Source organism: Solenopsis invicta, chromosome 4 (assembly GCF_016802725.1).
Source record: "Solenopsis invicta isolate M01_SB chromosome 4, UNIL_Sinv_3.0, whole genome shotgun sequence".
NCBI lineage: Eukaryota > Metazoa > Arthropoda > Insecta > Hymenoptera > Formicidae > Solenopsis > Solenopsis invicta.
The window spans coordinates 26,951,437-26,978,770 of NC_052667.1; the positions used below are offsets into that span (position 1 = coordinate 26,951,437).

A 27,334-nucleotide genomic window follows, 5' to 3' on the forward strand; every position below is an offset into this window, starting at 1 on the left:
ATCTATCACACAAAAATATTTACAAAATATGTGTAAGGTATTACTTTAAATATTTGTTTTTTTTTATAAATAAATTTTTACAATATTTATTACCATAAATATTATAAATATTTAACTTATATTTTAGTAACAACTGTTGAATAAAGATTTTATAATTTTTTTCTCTGCAAGTATATGAAAGACATATAAAATATTTACATGATAATTAAAAGTAAATAGTAATAAATATTTATGAATATTTACCATAAATATTGCGTGCTCTATTCAGGAGCAAGGGGGAACACCTTCTTGCACTACTAGTTAAAATACAAATAAGAGATCCTTCTTGATCTTCCTTTCTATTATTGTTCTTTCCGCTCTTTTCTATCCCTCGTCGACAAATGCTTCGTATTTTTTCGTCCGTAATTTCCATCTTTAATGCTGCTTTTCCTTCATTCTTTTTCCTTTTTTTTATATCGTTTTATTTCTTGTATTTTTCTTTAACAAATTTCTCCTTGTTCTGCGAACTTTTCCTTTAGTCTCTTCGTTATTCTGCCTTGTCTACTTTTCTGACTGTCCACGTTCCTTCATGCTTCGAGAAATACACTCGATTCCTGTTCCACAAGTTTTTTTTCATTTTTTTTACAGTAGTTTCTTCGTCTTGTATTTCTCAATCATTCTCTTCGGTAAGTACTGTTAAAAATAATAACTAGTGATAATTAGCATGCAGTTAATTTACGATCTTTGTGCTTTATTTACAAATATTTAAATATTAAGTTGCATACATCTTTATGCAATTTTTAAAAGTTCTCTGACTATTTAACATACACTGAGAAAAAAAAGTTGTTAACTTGAGTAAATTTTTCAACTCGATTAAATTTTTTCAGTTCAAGTATTTATGTATTTGTATAAAATATTTGAACTTTAAGCATTTAACTTCTACGTACATATTTAACTTAGATACATAAATACTTGAATTAAAAAAATTTAATCAAGATGAAAAATTTAGTCAAGTTAACAACTTTTTTTTCTCAGTATAGAATTTTAGAGTTGCCATATTTTCAAAAAATTCAGTTGACGTTCAAATAATGACAAGAAATTTTTGATAACTTTTTTTAAATTTTATGTCGAAATCTATAATTTGCGTAAGAAGATTGGCATTAAATCGGAATGTTAAAATACAAATCACAGAATGGAATAATCGAAATAATCGAAGGACACGATACATTGATTGTTTACTATTTATCAATTAACAATACAATTTGTTAATAATATAGTCGTATAAAATTGTATTATGAAATTTATCGTACATTTCGACGCCTGTTGCATCGAATATTAAATTTCAATTGCACAATTTAGTAATAATATTTATTAGTATTAATTTGACTCACGTCGCGCGACACCGGACTGAAGTTGTCGGCGTTTCCGAATTCCGTATTCCATCGTCACTGGTCGTCACTGTCGTCAGAGCACGGAATGCGGCGGACACGGGACGGCTCGGCTCCGGGACGAGAGGCGTCGCGACGCGTACAATGGGCAAGCGAAATTCATATTTATCTTCCATTACAATCTCCAACTATCGTACAATATGAATTCGGCTCTTCTACATTGATGTTTATCTTCAGAACGCGTATTTCAGTTCGTTTGGTCACAGTGACCACTGCGCGAACGGTCGACAGAGAGACGCTCCGAATATCGCTCGAGTCGCGAATAACTGCGACTATAATTTCGTATTCTCGTTTCTCGCGCATTCAGCCTGCGTTACAGCGCAGGATAATAGTCGTCGCGACGGGTGAACGTGTGCTATTTATCGTTCGAAGATGCGGAAAATGCGCGAACCCGCGCGCGAAACTGGGTGCAACAGGTGTAGCATCTCTCCGCGTCACCATGAAGTTGCCCGCGCGACACGCGACGCGACGCGACGCGACACACCGTCCCCCTCCGCCATCTTAGACGCGTTCACGCTTTGTTTGTCTAATCGTCGAACCGTCGCCGCGGTCGTGCCGGTGTCGAACGCGCTGTGGTTTCGCGCTTTTACGCAACACGATTAGGTGCGTGTCCGTACGGTTACCCTCGAGAATATGAAGCACCGTGTCAGCCGTGCGATCGTTTCGAGTTCGAGTGGTTAACGTGGATTAACGCGCTTGATCGTAACCTAACATGTTTTCGCGAAGCGGTGTGCCAGTGCCCGGACGAAGCGGGGACGAAGAAGCGAGGAGGGGAGTGCGCTCAGATTTCCCACCCGAGTGTCCCCAGGGATCACTTTATCCTTGTTGGCTTTGTTTAACGTTCAACGATCAACGAACAACAAGGCTAAAATGATACCCGGAGGAGGAGGGGGGAGGGGGGAGGACGCACTCGAGCGGGGAAGCGGAACGCACCCAAGGGAGGAGGAAGAGGAGGAAGAGGGAGATCAATGAGGCATCGGATGACGGCGGAGCAACCACGAGGTATTTCACAATCCATTGCATTATTCGTTACTTACGGAAGTAATCGTTCGTTTGCACAGCAGAAAGTCATTTCAGATCGCTGTGCAACACAATGGAATACACAAAATACTCTTGTAATACAATATATAAAATATATTTTAGATTATATATTTTAAGATTTTTCGTCAAAATATTTAATTAATAATAAATTAAGCGTGATTACTAATAATAGATATGTTTGAAATATTTAAAAATGCTTGATAGATTTAGAATTTTTTTAATTACATCTATTAATATTAATTATATTAGAATAAGACTTCTTTTGAAATTAATTCTTCCATCAAATATATTTTTTTTAATTACAAAAGAATGATCCTTATGCACAATAATTATTTTTTGATCTATCTACTTTTTAAATTAACTATTACAAGCTTTCTGATTTGATACATTTAATTTGAATGTAATAATGAAATATATAAAATATGTTTTAGAGATTTTAAGATTCTTTTCTAAAATATTTAATTAATAAGTAAACAAGTAAAACATGCGCAATAGATTTATAATGTTTTAAATTACATCTATTAATAATAATGATATTAGACTTCTTAATAAGTTAATTCTTCCATTAAATATTTTTCTAGATTATGAAAAAAATGATTCTTATTCGTAATATCGACAAATTTATTATTTTTTTTATTTACTACTGCAAACTTTCTGAGTCGTGATAGTTTAATTTAAATATAATTTCTGTTTTACGAGACGATGATTGAATTTTCTATTTCAATTTCAATTAAAATTAAATTTTTAATTAAATTTTTAATTTTAAAATCAATTTCATTTTTGTAATTGACGATCTCTTGCCAACTAATCAAAATGAAATCCGCGATTTCGTATATTCGTTGGAAACACGAAAATCTTACCTTTCAAACAAGATTAAAATTAATTCGCTGCATTTTTTTGTGTGTGAAGATATTGTTATATCGATTCCGCGATGTCGATGAAAATATCTAAAGATATCTCGGAACAAAATTAATTTTATTTTCGTAATTAATCGACGATATCTCGCGAACTAGTCATCCGAGAAAAGCTATCTTGCGCTTATTGGAAACTAAAGTTTGAGCTTTCAATCGAGTCCAACTCCATCCCGCTACAATTTTTCTGCGCGAAGATATCGACCGCGATCACACGCTGCAACGGAGCCTGCCAGCGCGCGCTCCATGGCGACGTATCGTATTTCAAAGCATTACTACACGTGTTTTCGTATTTGTTTTTTTAGTACGCAGCAGTCTAGTTACGTGCAAAAAATACGCGCGGTATTCTTTCGGTATATGCCGCTCGCGCCAGATTTTTAAAACGCTGTAACTTAATAAAAACCTTACGTAACGACGTGCGGCAAAAACTGATTTTTTGCATTCCGTTTTTCTCTGACGCCTGTGTTGAATATATTCCCTCGTCATGACACCTGTATACGTACGTGTGCCTTATAAAATTAAATACCGTTGCAATTTTTACATATAAAAATATTCCTTATTCTTTCTAATTAAATCACGTTTGTTCAAATGTTTCAGGAAATAGTGAATAGTGAGTGTGTGATTTTAAGAAAGTGCTACGAAATTGATAACCAGGACAGTCTCTGAGAGGAGGAGGAGGTCTAGGAAAGACATCAGGCGCCGGCGGAGCAACCTTGCGGTAAGTATTATATGTGAATTGCATAAAATTTTTTTCTGTTTACATGGATTATTTTATTTTAATGATTTAAAAATAATAATTAGAGAAAATACCTATTTTAATATAGAAGTATTTTATTTATACAAGTTTTTACTTTTATGAAGATTCTTCTCTATACTTCAATTATTATTTTTATAATATGTAGAAATTAAATAAAAGAGAGAGAGAAAAATTCAACATTCATATCAATTAATTTTTGAAATATTAATTGTTAAGAACGATTTTATACCGTGTTAAATTTGTGTGTTGCAGAATCATCGTAGTCAACGTTGCAGATAACTCCGCTGTTGCGCATCGGTCGGTGAGCGAAATTTTTTTACCAAGATAATGGATCTATGGCAATTATATAACAAATATATCTCTCGATATGTGTCTGTTAAATTAGAACAGTAAATTATTAGACAAAAATATTTCCCCTCGTAGATCCATTATCTTAAAATAGAAATATTGCTTGATTTTTAAAATGTATTGCATGAACGACTACAAATCCAAGTAAAAGCTCGACACACATAAAGCTTGACACAAATCTGAAATTATAAGTGTAGGCCAATTTAGAAAAATTTATAGCCAAGTTTAACCAAGATATATTAGAACGTCTCTACATACATACGTATGTATATTTGTAAAAATACAGTTGATTTCACTGTGTGATATAGCCTATGAAATTGAAGTTAATTTGAAATGTAAAGAAACACAAGAATGTTTGACAAATATTTTTGTAAAATATTAAATATTTTTTAGACGAGAAATTCACTGTACAGCTCTTAGAATTTATTTCGTTTTGTTTTTTTTTTTTTACAATGTACAACGCGCTATGTTTACACAAGGTTTCCATGCCATCATTCGTATGACGAGACTCGAGCGGACAGGTAGCGTAGGTGTAAGTCGTCACATATGTTATTAAATTTGAAAATGCAGTCATTCTTTGAACAATTAGCGATTATCTGTCCGCGCAATTGGTTGATTTAAACGTTAATAATTTAATAAAGCATAAACGTACGAAACGACAATTTCAATGCTAATGTTTCGTTCGCTTTATTCATTTTATATTTGAATATTTACGTAATTATATTTGGAAATGAAACGATAACGAGTAGGAATTATAAGTAATTGTACCGTGAGACTCTTTTGAGTCATTTTTAATTTTCTTATCATATTTAGGTTCGAATATCTCTCATCTTGCTTTTCGATTTTTTCTCTTATTCAATTTAAACGTAATTTGCGCACTATTTTTGAATTAAAAGTGCGGAATAATGCATAAATCGTTGGATTTATGTAACGGAAGCAGAAATGAATTGCTCATTAATGATATTTCGCGTAAATTTATGCGTTTTCGAAATTTATGCGTTTAAGATACATTTATTATGCGATATTAAATTTCGATTTTATATTTTCGTGACGGTTTATCGCGCTTTAATTAGCTTCAGATTCGACTTTATTAATTTCGAATCGCACGGTATTAACGTGAAATCTTTAAAATCTCACTCATTTGTGAGTACGGAATTGGCAATTCCGGGGCTACCTAATCCTGGATATAGCTGGATTCTTCTGGGCTTAGAGAGCAGCGGTAAAAGAAGAACGTCATACTTTGTGTGATCATACTTTTCTCGCGTCTTATTCTCCCGTCACAATATGTAATCAAATGCGTGTCTTATAATCAAAAAATAATCTCGTGCGATTAACGTTGCAAGTGTCGTTTAAGTGCCGCGCGATCATTGTCTTCTGGTGATTAGTGCGCGGCCGCGCGCGCGCGCGCGATCATAATTAACCGCGTTTTCGCGAGTGAGTGTTGTGTAAATGACACGAAAGAACGAGAAGAGGTAGAAGAAAAGGCCTGGGAGAGAGACATCGCAGAGGACAACGAAACGACCATGGGGTAACGTCATTTAAATTTACTGCGTAAACTACATATATACATATAAAATATATATGCACATTAATTTTTTTTTTTAATGAAATCTCTAAACTATTTATATGTACGAATTATCAAGAGTATAAAATAATTCCATTAATAGATTAGTAGGGAGTAATTTATCATTAGAATATATATAAAATAACAAAATTTTTCGCGTGTTTTTAAAGATATTAAACGCGCACGAACTTTGTGTGCGAAGTTGGAAAGGATATTCCCAAGAGATCATAATTTCCTTTGTTTCGAAACTAAACATTTTTTCATTAATTTGCACTCGTAGATTATCTGAAAGTAAATTATGTCGTGGCCAAAAAGATTGCGACACCTTTTTTTTTTTCAATAAATTTTGGAACGTACGAAAATTACGAGGCCGATCTCACGATTTTTTTGGGGCAGTTCTCCAATCAAACTGAAGCTCATTGAAAGAAAATGTTGCAACTTTTCTGTCCACGGCAGTACGCTCGTGTCGGTTGGTTCAGTTCGTGCAAGATGAATTAAAAAGAAAAAAAAGGATTAGATCGAACTGGCCGACGACGATCATCGTGCACATCGACATGCATCTCGTAGGGTTCGTTATTTCCGTCTCCGTTTGCTCGATCAAGATCCTCAATTCCCTTTCAACGGATCGCCGTAAGATCGATGTGACGGCGATGAACTTTCGTTAGCGATCGGTCGCACCGGCTCTTGTCGGTAATATCACGAAAGGGCGTCCGTCCTCTTTTCCGTGACTCGAGGAACGTTAGTAAGTAATACGCTTTTTTCCCTCTTTCAACGATGTTATCCAATCCCTCGCTGTCCTCCGCGAATCTTCTCGGGCATAATGGATGTCCTTCCATCCATCGGTGACATTTTGCCTCCGAGGATTTCAGATTGGCTAACAAGTCGTAATAAGTTTCACGCGGAGATCATTATTCTCTTATTAGACCCCATCGTCTGATTGTTCCTTGTATTAGGAAAGCGGATGCTTCGACGCAAAAGCATATAATAATAATATCTTATGCCATTATCGTCTCAACTCTTACCACGAGATTGTTAGAAAATCAATTGATTTTTATTGAAGTAATTTTACAAGATAATGCAAATAATTATCGAGTTTGTGAAAATATCAATCCTAATACGTCGAGGAAGGATAACATATACTTATTGATCATCCATATAATAAAATAATCTGCGACCTCTTATGATTTCTATATCGTTGCATTTAATGAGGCATTAGATTTAATAAAAGATAAAAAGTTTCTTTGTTGGAAAAGCTATAAATCTTTTATCCTTTATAGGATAATACAGAATTGTGATGAATCGCACCTGCAAGAAATACTTGAAATAAAATGGCATAATATTATAGCGAAGGAAAACGTCGAAAGAAATTTGTGCAATGAAATCACGCTGCAAAGAGCGTCCGTGCATAATAATTATTAGATACTTTTTATTTTTATCGCAGTTTATGCTCTCTGTTACCAAAGGTTTTGCTGCTACTTGAGAAGCTTTTGATCTTTCAATTTTTAATTTTTCCCTTTATGCTTACTCTTTCTGAAACGCGTGCGAATGGGAAGCTGAGCGCGCGGCGGTGTACTGTAAATGAAAAATTGAATATTCAACCGTAACGTTTTATCGATGCACCGTCAAAGTGTTTGCACGACGATAGGTTTTCCGTGTATTTTCCGAAGCTGTTTCTCACGTCGATAGGAATATTTAAAAGCCTTTTAAAGTTACCCGAGCGTTTTTCTCGATAACTGTTTTACCAATATGTACAACGTGTCCGATAAAATACGTTTTTAACGCACGTAGCCGAGCTGTTATATGCTACTTAATCCCTACTTAAGGCCGCGTACCGGTTACTACGATCGTTGAATTTTACGACATCACAAGTGAGGAAATTGTAGATAATTTTCGTTTGCAATGCGCGTCGAAATAAATGTTTTTTTTTCTCGTATATCATCATTCCTACTTTATAGAGATATTAATTTGTAAAACGCGTCGCAAACTCTCCTTTTATCCCTTTCTTCCGCTATTGACTTTTATATCATTATTTGAAGTATGTCTCATGGGGTTGAATTGTTCGACAACGTGCCAAACTTTTTCGTTAATTATTCTATCACAAAACAAAGAAATGCAAAAACAATGCAAAGAAGACGTTTTACAACTATATCCTATGAGAAGAAATTACATGCGATTTCTCGCTACCGGCAATAAGATTCAATATGATTAGTTCGGTGCCTTCACTCTCTCTCTGACTCGGAGAATAATAGCTTGAGTTGAAATGATAATTTTACGTTTTGCTATAGTATACTATTGAATCTGCGAAATTACAGTTGGTTGATTTCTTTCCCACATCTGACATCGTTATGAGGTATTATATGTATATTCTCATACACCCGTGAAAATACTTTTTACGCATCGTAAAGCAGAATAAAATACCGCTGCTGTGAGTAGTGTTTAAGAAACTAATCAACAAGTTTCAGTCACAACGACCTCGAGATCCTCGTTGTTCGTTGATTACTTTCTTAGGTACTAAGATGCTTTTAAAATCATTTTTAGCGCCTTTCTACCGAATTACATTCTTAGAATATTTTATAAATAAATTAATATTTTTTATAATAAATAACTGATACTTTGAATATGAATAATTTGACGTATATATCAAATAAATCATAATTTTATTTTCCTCGATAAATAAGGTTTAAAATATTGAAAATAAAATTTTTTTGTTTTGTATATACTATATGTACAATGTACATATCAGATGTACATATAGTTTATCAAAAGTTGCTCAATTTTTGTTAGCTTGATAAAGATAAGACATCGGAATCTTTATTTATCTTATGATCATTTTCACCAATGTAGATTAACTTTGATCTCGGTTTAATTTGCTCTTTATCCTTTTCTAGTTCCAAAAGTTAGAAAAAGGCAAAGACTAACAAGTTAAACTGAAGTCAAAGTTAATTTATTGGTGGAAATGGACATAAATAAATATCAAGATTTCGAATTTTCTCGTAATTTTTACTTCTTGCATCGTTAATATTTCTTTGAACAGATGTGGAGGAAATTTAAATTTGTACGATCAGTAGATCCACACTTGCAGTATTAATGTTTCTTTCTGCTATTAATTAAACGAATTAGCAAACGGTTTATTGAAGTACCGGGTCGTGAGCTAGGCGTAACGAAAACGTGAAGAAGCGGCAGGACAACAACCAGACAATTAGTTTGCATCATGTCGGGGAAGAAAGTAAGTCCTCAGGCTGGCAGACGCTACGTCAACAAACTGTCGGCTGTAATTTATAGCGCGTGATGAATAATTCTTGATTCCGTAGTCGTGAAGTTGAGACACACGCCGCTAACTTTCCAAAATGGAATTGAATGTTAGGGCAAATTAATGCAACGCAACACGACGCGCAAGAAATCTATTGCGAGTAATCAAGCCGTTGATAAATTTCATCATAAAATCAACAATATATTTAATAATCATCAGCATCGACACTAAATGCGCCATTATCGATTTTATATTAATTTATTAAATTTATATAATGACAACTTTATTAAATAAAAATTGATTAATTTAAATAATGTATAAAATTATATTTAACAAAATGTTCCGTCCATTTAAATAATATTAAATTAGGATATAATGAATGTAAAATAATATCAAATATATATAAAACATAGTATTGCATATAATATTAATATCAAATTCTGCATCGCGAGTTTTATATCAAAACGAAATATTAATCTAATTGGAAAGACTTTTTCAGTTCAACTATTAAACACAATGGTTACGCCATATTGCGTTTCATATTAAAACAATAGCGTTGAAAAAATAATATATAGATTGTACAAAAAAAAAAAAAAGAAAATACTCCCATCAATTTGATTACTAATCCAAAAGTTTCATGATTTCCTTGGTTTTCTCGGGGTGCAAGAATAAACATTTAAAAATATCCTTTCTCATACTTCAACGCCTCTTAAGTATCCGCCTAGCTTCGTCGTTACGTCGCAGCGTAGCCACGTCCGCATACGTTATTCAAGAAAAGCGCTCGCCGCGAGTTACGCCTGTACCGCGCCACTGTAATTTGACTTTTTCGCAAGGGGTGTATTTTTCCTCTTTTTTTTTCAACACGTGCTGCCGTTATTACTGACACGAAGAAGTGCGTCGGGAGACAATGGTGCGCAGCAGCGTCATTTTGCTTTGCATGTACAATATACTACGGGAAAAGAGGACAATACAGGATTAAAGCAAACACGGGCTTTCATGTCCTCGTCACTGTCACTATTCGCAGATCATAATCACGTTAAATAACTCGTATTAAAATAGGAAAAAGCGCATCTTTAATGCCATTAAATGCAGAATTGAAATGCGTCATATAAATCACTTAAACTATTATACCGAATAGTAATTTCAAATGAATTCAGCTATCAGAGCGAAGCACTTTTTTTTTAATTTTGCAAATTAAAACGGAATTCTCCGCGTAACACGCGGAGAATGATAGCCCGTGTAAAAGGGAATATTTCTCACGAAGGAAGAAAAGTTAATTATTTAGTGTTGGATTTTCTGTCTCGTAAAAAAAATCTCCGTCTCAATTTTAAATCGCAGTACTTTATTCGATCGTAGATTACGGGCGTATAGAAAGTCTCAATAACGTTTTACTTAACGCTTGAACGATAGCATTCTATTTCTTTCCTGCCGGCTCGCATCGGTGTCGGACACCCTCACGGGTTAATCGTCCGTGCGAGGACGTTTATGGATGCTCGCAGGCCTCGATCGTGTCTCGGCGCGAATCGAAAGGCGAATCGCCTTGCGCCTTCGCTCGCCTTGGCTCGCTCGGCTAATATCACAGATGAAAGTGAGTTTACTGGCGCGACGCGCGTTCATCAGTAAAAGGATGCGCCCGCAAGTTACCTCTCTCTTCGCTGCGAGAGGGAGACTTCCTCTCCGCCTCGCGCGCAGCCAAGACGAATAGAGAGGCGTGGGAGATCGTGTCATTCACTAGGTAGTGCTTACTACGGACGCTATCGGTACGTCGCATCACGAGAAACGATCGAAAGTTGCGCTCCATGCGGCTGTGCTTACTTTTATGGTTCTGGCCACGGTGTAGCACACGTCGTGACCCTCACGGCGATTCGTAAAACGTTCCGCGGAGCATCTAGCTGTATGATACATCGCATCGCCTCGAGGCTTCGCCGCGCTTCCGCTATTATCCTTTGCTGTATCTGACAATCTTTTCCAGGAAAAAAGATCCGATTTAATCTCTTTTCTTTTGCACTTTTGAAATTTTTAATATTCTATCTCCGGAGCGAAATGATCAATTAAAATTCGAATTGGAGAAGCGTATGGGAAAGAGAAAAATAGGAGAATGAGGTAGAAACGCGTTTATCAATTTTAATCAACCTTTTAATTGAATGCGATTGTCAATGCTTTCCCGGTGCAAAGTTTTATCCACGCCTTGACATTGAAACGAACGTTAGTCTTTTTATATCGGCCTACATTACTTGTCGGGTCGAGAGAAAGTGCCCGGTGTGCCCCGAGATCGTATATCAACTGTTTCGTAAGATTTGCAATCAATCTTTAGGAGGCGTATCTGATGAATTTGGAAGTGATGAAATTTTTATACGATTTTTCCACGTTGAGGATTTTATTTTATTTTGCAACGCATTATAATGTCACTACAAGCAACCGTGGTGATGTAAGAGGATAAAAGATATTCCTAGCTTATTAAAGAAATTGGATATATCTGTGACTAATAATAAGAAAAGGAGAAAGCAGTAAAGATCAAATTGATTAGATTAGCCTCTTCTTTCGTTTTCGCCTCTTATCCGGCATCCCAGGCATCTCTTTCACTATTTTTGTATTCGATGTTGCAAATTATTTACCTGGTATGATTGGCGTATTGTTCATATTTTGCATTTCTTATTTTAAGTTTCATAAAAATAGAATTAAATCTTCTATTTCACTACTACATTTATTATTCCAATTTACGCTTTCTAATATCTTTATCTGCCAACTTCGTAATCGCCTTTTCTATTACTGTAGCTAATAACGCTATTGGAAGTTGGCAAGCTGAGTTTGAACCCTCTTGTACACGTAATAATGACGATACGTAATAAACGGCACAATCCTGGAGAAGATTCAGATAAGAATCAGAGAGTCGTGACATCGAAAGTTCATAGCAATAGAACGCGCGCGTACTGAATGGAACATTACGGCTAGATGTAGCCGCAGGAACGTACAGTATCATACGAATAGATATAACTAAGAACAACTATTACGACAGCGTTTTATCGGAGAATAAACATTTACTTCGCGCTTAAATATTCCAAGCTATCTTCATTGCGCGCGCGTGCTAAAATTTCAAAAGCCGGAGGGGTAGTTTAGCAAATTTCTATAATGCAATTGTACGCGTGGTCGCATCGCGCGGATTTCAACATTATTGCTCTGATAAATTAACGTTTATCTATGGTGTATCCATGTTTTCATAGCTTTAGTTTTAAACGACATTTAGTCTCGACATTACGAGGATATTTCGATAACTGTTTGAATTCGACAAATTTAAATTGTAAAAATTGAACATTTTGAAATAATTATAATTGTGATTTGCCCCTGACACAATTGGCGGGGTATGTTAAAAATATAATTTGTCTGGAATACATCGGGGATAAGGCAGAAGGATATCTGAGAGAGTCGTAATTAATATTCTCGGTGTTCTGTAACATTAATTTCTAATTTGTTACTGGAAAAATGCGCGAGGGCTGTGATGTGACGCTAATTGCACTTGATATAGACATTCATATAACCAATACCCTTTCATTAAATTTGCGTCTATTCATTTCCTCGCAATTCTTGCTTAAATAATTATACTCTTAGTCACTTAAGCTGTCCCACTCACTACAGCTAATAATTAGCGCAAATTAAGTGATTACTTTTATCTTCGCCAGCGTAAAATCGGTTATGTTAGCTGTTATCCTATTTGATTTAAATGGTTTACATAATGAAGCCTGCGTTTTTTCTTTCTGGTGATCTGGTACAGCTTTCTCCATTAGGCTCATTGCCTAGTTTTTTTTTTCGCCACGCAGTCACGCAACTTTTAATTCTCTCGATTTTAACTCATCCATTTAGGCCTGCCTTGCTCTCGCTCGCATCAACTGTCCAATCGATTGAAAGGCACAAAGAAAATCGAAGAACGGGAAGTATGACGTAATAACGAGTTCATTTCGCAAAAATACCTGAAGCGTACTTTTGAATCTAGAAGTATCTTGTCGTTTTAACGTGATGTGTAATTATCGGATACTCTCGGATTATTGAACGCTTACCAAAAAAGAAATCACAATGATATTCGAAGCGTCAGAAGATCTTAGGGGCGTTCTGTGAAATTGAAATTTATCGGACATGACGTTCCATTCGTGACAATCCGGCATAGCTTGCGGTCACGCATTAATCCGCGTACACGTATCGGGCATCGAATACGCGGGTAACTAATCAATCCTTACGTCGAGACAATGGGGGGAAGACAATCGGGGGTATCGTCTCGGAGATCACGACAATTCAGCGTTGATCAACCGGCCCTGAATATCGGCGTCGCGCTGCGCCGGATCTCTCGGTGGGGATGGAGATCCTGGCGGCATGAGGTCCGTGCGCCCCACGGACGACCCGTCAGTATCGTGCCGCGACTCCCTCGCGACGAGAGAGTTCGCTCCAAGTTCCTTCGGCCTCGGCTGTACGCTGCTGACTCTTCTCTTCCCTTCTTCTCCTTTTTCTCTTTTTTCTCTCTCTCTCTCTTTTTCTTTCCTCTCTGTCTCTCTTTATCTCCTTTTTCTTTTTGCCGGTCGTTCACGCGAACGAGATCGCACCCGCGGCGTTCGCCCGCGTGCGACGCTTCCCTTCTCGCTTCGCTTCGGTATATCGTTCACCGAAGCCGGCCGCGTGTGTTGTACGACACTTTGGAGATTTAGGGAATCAACAGTCGAGGATCCAGGGATAGTATATTCGCCACATCGGCGATCGTTATCGAATGAACGCGGGGCTTAACACCAGGTATGAGATTCGACAGTTTATGTTGTAATTTATTAAATCGCATGCATATCTGGATAGATATACACGTCATTTATAGTACGATATCCTTGTGTTTAAGAAGCTTCGATTAATATTTATGCTTTTGTTATCTATTTTATTTCTTTATTTTCTCATATTTAAAACTGCCAGACTATTCTTTCCAAAATACGAAAGTCCAACTAATCGATAAGAGCGAAATTGGTTAATGTCATATGTACATTTGCCTTTACTTCAGACTATTTTTCAGATAATTTTTATTACGTTTTATTGTAAAACAACAGATATACAAATTTCCCATATTTACGTACGAAACAAAAATATTTAAGCAATCCTAATAAAATCCGATAAAATCGTATTCTGTTTATGTAATGGAGCCAAATTACAGAGCGATTTTGTGTTTTCGCAGAGCTAAAATTTGACACAGGACAGTTTTATACAGAACGTATAATAATATTGTTAAATGTTTAAGATTTTGTTCAATTTAATCGACGCTATTATCTCGAGATTCGATATTGTGCATGTCTCTTGAAACAGGATCAAATTACCATTTTTCGCAAAAATATTGTAATTAATCTGCTTGTTCGCTCGTCCTTGTTATTTAGGCTAAAAAGCTTCGCTCTTTAAAGTGGTCTACACCACTTATATCGGGAAGAGGATACCGCGCTCGAAACAGCTGATTACAAAGTACACGCGTGTAAATACCGCACTCGCGCAAAAATACAGTAGTAAGTTCAACCGAAATTTAAAAGCGCATTAGTTACGAATATTTTTCGACGCGTCCAGCTAAAAGGTCATTGTCGGACCGGGCATTTTCGTAGCCGGAGATGTAATGCGAGCTGACACGGATCGATGGAGCATTACTTTACAAGAAGGAGATATTTAACGAGTAATCCTCTTAACTCAAGCAAATCGCATTTTTGGCATTTTGCCGTCGAACCGATTCTCAGTGAAGTCTGTGTGAAGTATACCTTTGGCTTGTTCGGCGATACGTCTTGTTTTATCATTAATTAACATTTAACATTGCATTGTTTTTAGGAAATGAAATAATGATTTTAAAAATAGAATAAACGAATTTTTTTAATAACATAGAATGAATAAAAAGTAAAATGATAAATTCTATTTTACATATAACACCGGATATTTAAACGTAAACAAAAACATATAAATGGATTTAATGCAAAAATCTTTATTATATGTAACTACAATAATTAACTGCTACGTTATAAATTTATATTCTTAATGGAAATTTTACATAATTTTATCGAGTTTTCTAATATTTTATCGCTCAATTTTGTAACTACGTTTTATCTGACGCTCCCACCGTCCTTGTAGGGTTATAAACGTATCAGGGGGTTGCCATTGAATCGAACAAACTTTGGCGCGTTTCCACGCGTCGCGTAGCCCCGCGCTCATGCAACCATTTTTATTATTCTCGTCGACACCAGGAAAGGCGCAGTTTTTCAAGCGCGCATTTAAATAGGGGCCACCGGAATCCGACATCATGAAAAGCATTTGTCATGCAATAACTTTTCGTTTATTTTCGCCGGATTATTTCCTGTCGTTAACATCTGCAATATTGTTAGCGTAATAAAAAGGAATATATAAATAAATTATTCGAATTTCCCATTTCCACAAATTTTAATTCGATGCAGTTTTTGATAATATCATCGATAAAAACAAATTCGTACATATTGTAAGAAAATAATACACGGAATGCTCAGGCTATCATTAAATTCCGAAATGTATAATGTTAATCCGAAAGGGTTAACTTAGAAATAGCTGATATGTCAGGTATTTGTATTATTTGTAATGTTCTACATCCGCCGTTGTATGTATCGAGAGAGTAGTAAGCACATCCGATCTTCCTCCCTTTATTGTGCGAAACTAGATATGGAATATTTGCGGCGAATCGCAAACTAAGATTGAAGATCCGCGAAGCATCTGCAATGTGAAATGTCACGATATCAATGGTATTAGATTCCCGTAGTATCATTATTCGCTTTGCGTTTGTCGCTAACAGTCGACTCAGTGGAATTATTTGCTGAAAGGTAACTGTGCGATGTATAAAGGAAATTTCGCAGCTCCATTATCGCGCGAGCGATAACTGACAGATCTTTCCAGGAGTCTTCAGCTTTCGCTTCACCGTCAAACTTTGCGCTTAAGTTGGGTACCAATGTTCCAGAGGTACTTGAGTCGAGTGAGGTCCACTTAATTTATTTTATTTTTTAAAAATTATTTATGGGGATATTGAAATAAAGTAGGAAAATCTTTATTCTGGTAAGAGGTGTTTTATCTTCATTTTTTTTACGAAAATAAAATATATCTTCCATGTAGAATATTTATAAATAAATAAAAAAATTGTTTTTCTAGCTTAGACATCGGATTTTATATGCTTATAAACGTAAACATAAAAAATTAGTTACATAATTATATTATTAATTATTATTATATTACGTTATTTATTAATTTTCCCGGCTTAAATGCTAAAGATTAGTCCTTTACTTAAACAGATAGAAATAACGCACGAAATGGACTAACTTATAAGACAATTGCGTAATGTCAGACAAATTTCATTCTCTAGGGAGATTCTTACATGCGGACGGGACAGACCCAATTTGCGCTATCGTGCCGACAAATCCTCCTGAAAGTCCTTAACTTTAGCCTCTCGGCAAGAGAGGGAACGAGTTCTACATTTCGTATTGCTGACGTAAAATTTAAAAAACCGTGTTTAACTAAAATATCTTTATTTCTGCTTTTGTATTATATGTTTGTTGCATTGCGTATTGAATGAATATTGAATGTATTTGTATTTTATATTTGTTACATTATCCAGGAAGCTATTAACTATATTTAACTATATTAAAATAAATGGTGAAGCTGCTAATTAAATTATTATTTATTCAGTAAAGTTTGTAAATGAGTGTAGCGAAACTCCATTAGTACATTAGTTAACATACGTGTAAATCTAATTAGAGACGAGTCTCTTTGGTCATGAGAACCAGCTTCTTGCTCGACTCGATGTCGAACACGACGATGGTAAAGCGGGACAGAGCCGCCCCAGGTCGAACTTGTCGAGGTCGCCATAATTAATTAATCTTGTCTCTAGCTAATTAATCTGCGCTCGCCAGTGAATGAGGCACGTAGAATGCGATGTCGGACAAAGCGGTGAATCGTTAAGCAATACGTCATAACGAAATGTGTGTACGACCCATTTTTGCACGCGAACTTCCAGGCACGCGAAGTGGCCTGTGGAAATCTCTCGTCTCGCTCTCTATTCCTCCCTGTCTTTATCTCTCCACGTTTTGTCTCGGTCTGACAAAAAGAGTTTCAGTGGCGCAAAAGAATCTCACGCTGTGTGGCCAACATCGGTGTAATTACAAGCGGGTGTAACACGTCGTGTGGCACACTCGAGCTTGTGTGCTCGCGCGAGCTTCTCCGCGCGAGCGAGAGGGAAGAAACGGCGATGAAACATTCTTCGCGTTGATAAAGCAATAAAATTTCTTCATCCCGTTAATTCTTGCGCGCGTTTGGTCGCTTCCAGTTCCGCCTGCATGGGCGAACGAGGAGGTTACCGCGCTTTGTTTGCACGATCCGCTTTACGTTTGACGGAGCATTTTATCAAACACTCGAACTCTCATTCGTTTATTCGTTCATTCGTTCATTCGTTCGAAATTAATTAGAACTCTCTGTGTGCACAGAACTGTGAATTATTTCAAGCTTATTACGTTAATGTCTAAACTGGCTTTGATAACTATTTAATAGGCTCTATGAAACGTAAAACAATATCCGCTAATCTACCCTTGGCCAATCTCTTCTTTTCATTAAAACGAGTATCAAGATAACAGAATGTACCCGTGTATTCTGACGTGTTAGGATACAATATAATTTACCTCATTTCATTAGGAAATGTGCAAAACGTTCTACTTTCGTAATCGTGTAGTTTTAGTTATCGCTCCGCCAGATCTCGCACCTGTTTAACACTATTCGAGGAGCTTATTATTTACAGAGTTACAAGGATCAAGAGTAAGAGTGCTATTATTTTTATACAAGAACAAGAGTGCAGACACATTAGATTTACATGTTGTTTCGCATTAAATTATACTCTATTGACACCCACGCATACAGAAATGTCCCTGAATATATTAGACATTATTTATATCTTTGTATCGTATTGTTCAATTCGTTGCTTTTATTCCTCTTTATGATTTGTCATTTGGTACAAGTCAAGTTTCCAATTATTATCCCTGATTGATCTTGACGTAAGCTCCACTCGCTGCCAGCACGGCGCCAGATTAGATCCGGATTACAGTGATTAGTTCCGGATTTGATTGGTTCCCCAGTTCCGAAACGCGTGCGTGATATCTGCAAAAACCGCACGTTTCAAAAGGGAGTCGCAAAGTGATTCAATGTCAAATCGGCCGTTTAATCAGAATAGCGAGAGAAAGGGATTATTCAAAGCTTTGATTAAAAAGATTAATGAGTGAAAATAAATCTGTCGGACGTTCACAACGCCAGTGATAAAATTCGTGCGTTTATATCGTACGTATATAAATGACACGCGATACATGGGGCGAATTGCTAATTTATTATTTTATTGGATTTTGTTTCGACGTGAAATTGTATATCGCGCGACACGAAATCCGAGTTTCGAAAATGACGAATCTGACGATAAACACAATCTATTACGAACAACAGAAAGTTTTCCAACGACGGGAATATCGCATGACAAAACATTATCTCGCAATTTAATAATTTCTCTTTGTGCTCCGGGCGCATCGATTTTTATTGTCGCGAGCCTTTCAATTACAGAAACAAACGACTTCAATGTACGTTGTGACATTATGACCGCGATATGACAGTGCAATCACATACGCGATAATCGCAAACGCGTGTTTGATGTAATTTAATATGTATTAGATGGATACTAATTCCGGGCCACGATGTAATGACGAGCTCTCCGGTTATATCGAGATTCAATGCATTTCGAAGGGCGTGCTTTCGCGCAACGCGCATAATTCGCCTCACCGAGTGACGTTAATCGCGCGCAATGTAAATGCTCTTGTTCAGCATTACGCGCCGCATTAAGCCCGTTTTGCGACAGAATTGTTACGGGGTACGTGTACGTAGACACGGGAGAGATTTATTCAACAGCCCTTTTTTGTCCTAGACTAATGATTACGGTATTTGCAATTAAACAGAGCGTTATAGTTGGTATGTATATAAAAAAAAAAAAGAAAGAAAATGACATCTCGTGTATGGGAATGTAATATAATGTGTATAATGCAGTGACTTTCTTGTCCCTTTCAAATTCCGTGTTATTACGACACAAACAGAAATATGCAACCAAGCAAATCCTAACGCATTGTGTTCCATTCCATGTTAATTTACTATTAAGCAGAAATAAATCACACGGACAAACAATTGCGGCGCATCAGTCGCTTGTCTTTTTTCAAGAGTTTTTTTCACGGCACGTAATATCGCGATGGATTTGCATTAATCTGCCGACTGCACATGTGCGGTTACATTCGCACTTACAGCGATTTTACAGAATTAGAATTCTTTTTATACTTAAGATATATGCATACGGCTCTGATTGATTTTTTGGCAAAAACAGGAAAAATTTTTAAAATTATAGAAATTTGACTTTTATCTCAATATCAATTCACCGTAGAAAACTGATGCAGGAAATATGCGCAAAATCAAAGCAGAGATGTAAAATAAGTAAATGAATAATGTTGAATCATTAGAATTAAGTTGAGAAGTCTAAGTTAAGAGTATGTTTGACAAAATGGATTTGAGATCTCAAGACAGTAGTATGGGGGATCTGTTGACGTTTTATACATCGTAAGAATTGTTATCGTAAATTGTATATGTGTAAATCGCGTTCGATCGGTAAAACTGACTACGCTAGCATCGCTTCAAACTGAATCGGGAAATGACTTCGAGCTGGGATCGGTGCGGCGCGGCGGGGCTATATCAAAGTTTCGATATTGCCGTAATTCCCAATTTACCAAAGGTACCGCGCGCGGTACCGTGGCCTGTCCGCTAATGCGATAAACGATCTGCCGGACGCCTGGTATCTGGCTATACTACTAGCAGCGTCCGACCGGTTTCCACATCAAAGTGGGTCCCTGCTGCCACTCCCGCGGACCCTGCCAAGTCGCGTGGTCAACGCGAATCCCATTATCGGTAAAATGTAATCGCTTTGATGTGGACATTGAATATAATACCGCATGACGAGATCTTTTTATTTCGAATCGCGATAATTCAAGGATAAGTAATCGGGCGTAAAAAAAGTAGTAGTAGAAACATTATTTTTTGTATTTTTAATGATGTATTGAATGTCTAGATCATTGAAGTTCATTTGTCAATTATTTCTTCTCCTCTTTACTTTGGGATTTCTTTTTTTAATTTTATCAAGTACATGTTTAGTTGTGAAATAATTAATTATAATATTACTGAAGCACAATTTACATTAGTTAAAATCAAATTTTTTTATTCATTAGAAGCTTTATAGAGTTTGCAAAATATTTTTTATTTTTAATCGATCTCTTAGTTTGATATTAAAAGACTAACCAAATAAAAAATTTACAAAAAAACTTGTTAACATTTTTGCAAACGTATACACAAATAAAATACATAACAATTTTTAAATCTAACTTGTATTAAGTATGCTACTTTTGCAAAAACGATTGCTACTTTAAGGACCTTTCCTACATTACCAGAAGATTAACGTCTCCCTATTAGGCAGGACGTGAATGAACTGCAGCACTAAATTTATGCTTCAGCTGGTACACTATGTATCCTTGTCTAAAAGTACATTTACAGTGCTACAGAAATTGTATGATGTGTAGCATATTAATGAGAAATTATTATTGTAAATCTCAGAATCAAATCTGATGTGGATGTATCCCACAATGCAAATAATTGTATTATATTTTTATATATATTATATAATATATTCGATATTTGTACGTATGTTCTAAAGTTCGAAAAACACGCGGCTCGGTATGACATGCCTCGAAGTTAGCAATTAAAAAGGAAAAATGGCGCCGTTAACGCAGGTATACGGAACGACTCGGATTTCAATCGTGATACTCGATATTTCGAATAACTCAAAGGTTTCCGCGAGTACCAAATACGCGAAATGTGTACTATTATTCGAAATATGTGATAGATGACACGAAAATGATTATCCGCAAATGCAATTTTATAGGTGGTTCATTATTGCATTCTTCAGGGTTTCTCTCAAACGTGACGTTGCTTTTAATTTTGCATGAGACTTTACAGTACCTATAATAAAAAATTGCATTAAAAGAAATGTTTTGAAACTGAATGGAAGAAAATATCGTTATAACGAATCTTTTATTTTTAAAATGAATTAAATTGAAACTTTTCATGTTTAAAACATATATCAAAAACATTGTTTCTCCGCAAATAAATTTTAATAAAAAGTTATTAATAAAAATTCTTTTTAAAATTTAATTATTACAATATTTTAGTTGTAATTGCTGAAGTATGTTTCAAATTTAAAAAACGTTATGTAATGTTTTTAATTAAAAATGGCAGTCGCAATGTTAGGAGAGTTTGCATATTTTATTCAGTTTGTCGAATCAAAAAATTTGTTTGCTTATTAAAAGATACTAACGAATTATTGGAGAAGCATTAATAGAACCGTAAACAAAAGTTCGCCGTTATTACTTTTTCGAGGTCGTTGAGTCTCACGTAATTCGACAGCATTCCATGTGTCTCGCGGTACAACGACCAAAATCGGAATCGATCGACAGCTGTGTACTGATAACGGTATATCGGTGAATGTTCAAAGTTATTGATCTAATAGCAGCAGAAAGCGTGCTATAGATCTCATGCACGTTCCGCTGCCGCGATTCGATGTCGTGCGCGCCACCATGTCGATATCGATATCGATATTATGCCCCGCGGCATGTGGCACAGCACTTAGCCTGTACTTTGCTGACAAACAAGCTTTACGTGCCATTTTTTATCTCGAAAAAGTTTGACGATAAACGCCGTCGCGAAAATACACCGCTATTTCGAGTCACGGAATTTTGAGGTTTGTCATGACTATAGGCAAACGGAATTCGTGCTCCGCGAATCACAAGAGGGCGTATATGAATGATGAGCTAGCGTATACTTTATCTACGTGGCTTATCGATCAAATCGGAAATTTACGGTGCTTGAAAATAAATTTTGTTAACTTATTATTTCTGTAAACAGTTCTGTAAATTTCCGTTATTGGAAATTGAATAGATTGCAACGGTATTGACATATTTCTCGTTATGTTTTTGTAAAACTCATTAATTTAGAAATTGGCTTATTATCGAGAGCATTTTTTTAAATTAATTTCAATTAGTTTATAGCAGGTTTTTGATAGAATTTTAATTTTAAAGAGTAATTTGACGTTGAAAATTTTGATTGAAGGTCTATGGATGAAAAAGCGATTTTATATGAAGCGTATTATTAAAATATTTATAACATAGAGGCGCTGTATTTTGCGTACAGGTTGATGTGCGTCAATTTGCGGAAGGTTGAATGGCATTTTATTTGACAAAATTAATTAATATCCAATGTACGCATTTTTCGCATTGTCCGTTCGACGATTATTTATTTACTTTGGACAAACGTTACCGATTTCTCGAAGTGTACGTTTCTTTCCTCATACTTGTACTCCTCCGCCCTTTCTCAGCTAATCCTGCTGAAATAATTATCAAATTAGCATTACAAAGGAGGAAGGAGGTACGTACGTATGCGTTCTAAGCCAAGATGCCTAGCTTTGCTTCGTTATCTCGTTGCCTTTGTTCCGACATCGGACTTCCCTCCTGAGCGACTATCAGAAACGTGAAACTCGTTCTCGTTGTATCCAGAGAGTCCTCCAGGCCGCTGTCACGTTAATTAAACACGCGATGTAGTATAACTCGCGTAAGACATCACTCGACCTGAACGTTAAACCATCTCAAAATGTCTCAGAAACGCGCGCGTCGATGGAAAGAAACGATTCCAAACTTGAGAATAAATATCATGATATCGAGAATCGATTGACTTTGCAGTAGTTGGGGAGAACTAGAGAAATTACAAGATCTAAAGATTCGTTATTGTAGAGATTCCAAAGGGTACGGGAATTTGTGAAACTAAAATTTATAACCTTTATTGTCAATAAATGAAATAGTTAAACGCAAAGAGTTAGGAGATAACTAATGGGACGTGAATAAATTAAGGTTGGAATTAAATTTTCGTTGGGGATATTAGAATGCAAATTAGTTGCGGAATATTTTCTCCTCGTTACACGGGATGTCTCTGATCTACGGCGCGTCTTTTACCATACACGTCAACAGCCCTTTAACGAATTCAGAATCGATTCTCAAAGAGAATTGCCCCCATTTCTCTCCAAGCATGATTTTTAATCTACGATATAAAATTTCGCGAAAATGTAATAAAATGTGCAATTTCAAAATTAATATAAAGTTTTTGAAAATTTTAATTGTAATTTTAGGAAAAACCTTTCGAAAATTGCTTTTTTAATGTAGAAAACTTTTCTCGATTTGCTGCTCGTGTTTGCGCAATTTTATAATGTTTAATTTATTGTTAAATTTTAAAAGAGGCATGTAAAAAGGCTTCCTTCCTCTGGAGTTATATACTGTGAATAGAGCTGGATGTGCTAAAAGGAAATCGTTGTTGGTTCGATCTCGAGATTTTCCGGAGCTCCCCATCAAGCTACTATCGTGGGTTTTTGCGCTTAAATATCGTGAAGCTAATGAACATTTTGATCTTATTACAAAGCCAGTACAATATTATCGGGAAAATATTATACGACGATATGATAGTTCGCCGCTGTTAAACTTTCAAACCGACATGTTAAATATACGTAATAATAGTAGTTTCATGACCTAAATGTTAAATGATTCAGCGGGCGTGTCAAATTTATTAAAGTTTTGCGTTTACGTAATCATTAACAATTGTGCGCGTTTAATAGTTTATTTATCAAATCAGAAATTTGCGATGCTCGAGAATAAATGAGAATAATATTTTAATAAGCTGTTGCTAGAACGACATATAATGTTGTATAACAATTATTAAATGCATTAACAAATAAAGTGTCCCTATAATTTTCAGTCAAATTATTGTAATATAATTTCTAAAGTATTATAATATAAGTTATTACAATATAATTTCTAAAGTCTAAGCAGCTGACATTAAGTTGCATTATCAGTAATAATCATCACGTCAAGTAGCTCTTATACTGACGGTTTCAATCGGTGAGAGATGCGTTATCGATGGGCAATACCCCAAGAGTTAACATAGAGAGAATTGCAAGTAGTGGCTCTGAAAGGAGTAAATCTCCGTTACAGAACAGGAGATTCCGAAGTTATGTGTATTGTACGTGTGCGCGCGAACAAAATCATCCTCGGGCTATATCGCTGCTGCGGCGCGCTGAAACTCGCGGCAGATGATTAGAGTGCATCGAGACCGGGGGGATTTTCGAGGCGAACGCGTGGGAAAGAAAGTCTTTTATTTCACCGAGAAAGCGGGAAGGCCGTATCATTATATGCGATTATGGCACGTATCTGCCGCACGTTGACGTCTCGCGTTACCGTTCCTCCTTGTTTGCGCTGGATCAGTGGAGCATGTGCGCTTTGTTACATGCACGGGAGTGCGGAGCCAAGCGCCAGGCGCGCGATGTATCTCGGAAGATTATTATACAATCGCGCCTTTTCCCCAGATAAGCTTCGAGCCGGTCATTTAACCGCGTGATTCAATCAGCTGACGGCTAAATTCAATTAGACGTTGATCAAATTGATTGAATCATCATTGCATGCTGTCATTGTAAAACGACGTAACTCTTTTTTTCCCGCCAGTCGACCAATTAGTCATTAATTTCGTTATCTCGCGTGGAAAGCGTGCGACGTTGCAAAACGTGCTGCGGCAAATTGGGTCACGAGACTAAACTTTGGCCCTCGTATCCTCGCCGCATGCTAAATGCGGCTGTCTCCCATCTCGTACTGTCATTAAGCGTTACCTCTTCTAGGACGGACAAATAACACTCGAAATCAGAGAGCCGCATGTAGCGCTAATGCAACGCTTGATAGAGGTGAAAATGCATAGTGTCGATGAATCTTTGGTTTACCGCCCCCGAAATGTAAAATTTAGTAATAAATGTAACGATTTTATCTCGCGTCAATCGCGTTGGCGTTGGCGTGAACACTTCCGCACAGATGAAACGTGAAATCGGACAGTTACATTTAGCACTAAATGGAGCGTAAACCAAAAGTGAGAATAGAGTCGCTGCATCGATGTAGCTTTTTACTGATCCATTATTTAATACGAAAATTGACGAACACGTGAGAATGTATCTTTAAAAAAAAAAAAAACGTAACAATTTTTATCTTACATTTGGAATTTTATTTCAAAATGTTGAAACGAGAGAAGAAAGTGTTGAAACAAAAAATGAAATATTTTGCCACTTAATTGCTAAAACAATTACAAAAATTATGTGTATTCCGTTTTAGTTCTCCAATTAGTATTAAATCACTATTCTATCCGTCTCGTGCTCATTTTTATTAATTGCTAATTTCTGCGATGTTTGGCACCGCGCGTAATTGTAATTATAAGAATTGTCCAAAAGCCTTATCTCGTTGCCATGATGCAGCGATCGCCTTCCCATTGAGGAAGGAAAGAACCGAGAGATCTCACCGACCACCGAATAATAGCTACTGGCATTATCTGTCTTTCTGATCCACTGATGCGAATTTTTCTCCGAAGGCGAAACTTTCATAATTTCTTAGTGAGACTTGGTATTTCGAAAAATTTTGTGGCGCGGCCTTCCACCTTCCTTGCCGCGATTGCGTCATTTCCCTTAATTCAAAACATGAGATTACACGAGTCCTCCGCAGCTTGCGACACGGTGTCTCAATATGAGAAAATGTAATACCCTATGAGAGCGAAAATTGGCAGTTCGAAAAACAACGACCTCAGACTCGCGCGAATGGCGCTCGTCAAAAGCGGGCAATGTCACGCGCATATTCGAAAAATTCACGAAAGTAGATGAAACGTTCGCACTCGCGTATACGGTGATATTTTTTGTCGCTCGTAACTTGTTAGAAAAAAATCCAATGAAAATGAAGTACTTTCAGTCACCCATTTAAATGATGATAAATTTAGATTGCGTAGAGGCGTTCAATATCGGGAATGGTTAAGGGGCACTCACGAAACCGGGTTGCAGTTAGCTTTGAATATTTTATTTTTGCATTTGCAGTTGGCAAAGTGACCCACGAAAAACGGACGCAAAGCTGGAAGAGACGGAAAACGAGAGAGGTTTTCTCATAACCACGGTATTTTTTCACGCGAGAAAATTGCAATTTGGTGCTAAACGTATTTTATAATTTTCGAGAGTTGATTACGATAAACGGCCTTTCGATTGAATCGCGGTATTGAAATTTATATTGCCAGAAAATTATGCATCGCGTACTCTCGCGATACAAATATGAATATTTACATTTATTTTTGCGCCGCAATTTCGTAATTTTTTTTCAACATGAATGATGCAACGCGTCGTTCTTTAAATATGTAATTCCAAGTTTTTCCGTTATAAAAATTTTTGAAGAAAACCATGGATGCGGAAAAGTTTTCCCACTCTCTTTTTCTCTCTCTCTCTCTCTTTCTCTTCTAGCGGTCGAAGAATTGAATATTTTGACGCGTTCATAAAACCGATTGCCCATAATTATTGTGCTCGACGGCTGTTCCGAATCAACATAACTATTCTATCCTCCTATTGAGGAGGACGAGGAGAGGAAGCGAGGCCGGAGGCGAGGTGCAGTCGACGGAGCAGGGAGAGCGCTGGTATTTGCATAATATGGGAATCGCTCCTGAGGCCAAGCCATTGTTCCGAGCGCGTCTATGCGCGTGGTGTAGTATGTGAGAAGATTCGACGAGCGGAAGAACATCCGAATACGTAACCCGGCGATAATAATTACGTTCCTGTTCCACGTAGCGCGCGGTGTGCTGCTTGGGCAACGCTCTCTTCCTTTCTCCCACACCGAATTGGCTGCACGGGGGAATTTGCCTGGTACTCTACTTGTTTGAAGACCTCGTTTCGCCACCGATTGATCCGGCGATCTGAGAAAGAGAGCCTGCGGAGGGATTGCGGGGAGCGGGAAGGGGAGGCGGTGGACCCCTTCTCGCGTCAAAGAACAGGAAAGCGGTTCGTTGACAAGGATCCTGGCCAACCGGAGA

General features: G+C 36.6%; 1 protein-coding gene and 1 long non-coding RNA gene across 4 annotated transcripts in view; both read left to right on the forward strand.

Moving 5' to 3' along the window:
* Positions 1–2,355: 2,355 nt before the first annotated feature.
* Positions 2,356–5,183, forward strand: LOC120357659. Its single transcript, XR_005574673.1, has 3 exons — positions 2,356–2,429; positions 3,977–4,097; positions 4,389–5,183. It is a non-coding gene; the product is annotated as an uncharacterized LOC120357659 (long non-coding RNA).
* An 8,497-nt stretch (positions 5,184–13,680) lies between these two features.
* LOC105196336 (mucin-5AC) overlaps positions 13,681–27,334 on the forward strand; it is a 42,522-nt gene continuing 28,868 nt past the window's right edge. For all 3 annotated transcript variants that reach the window (XR_003268460.2, XM_011162238.3, XM_039447811.1), the window contains exon 1: positions 13,681–14,071. Coding sequence is in view for 2 of the 3 variants with exons in the window: in XM_011162238.3 (XP_011160540.2) it covers positions 14,049–14,071 (23 nt within the window). In the remaining variant the exon portion in view is untranslated. The remainder of the gene's footprint in view (positions 14,072–27,334) is intronic.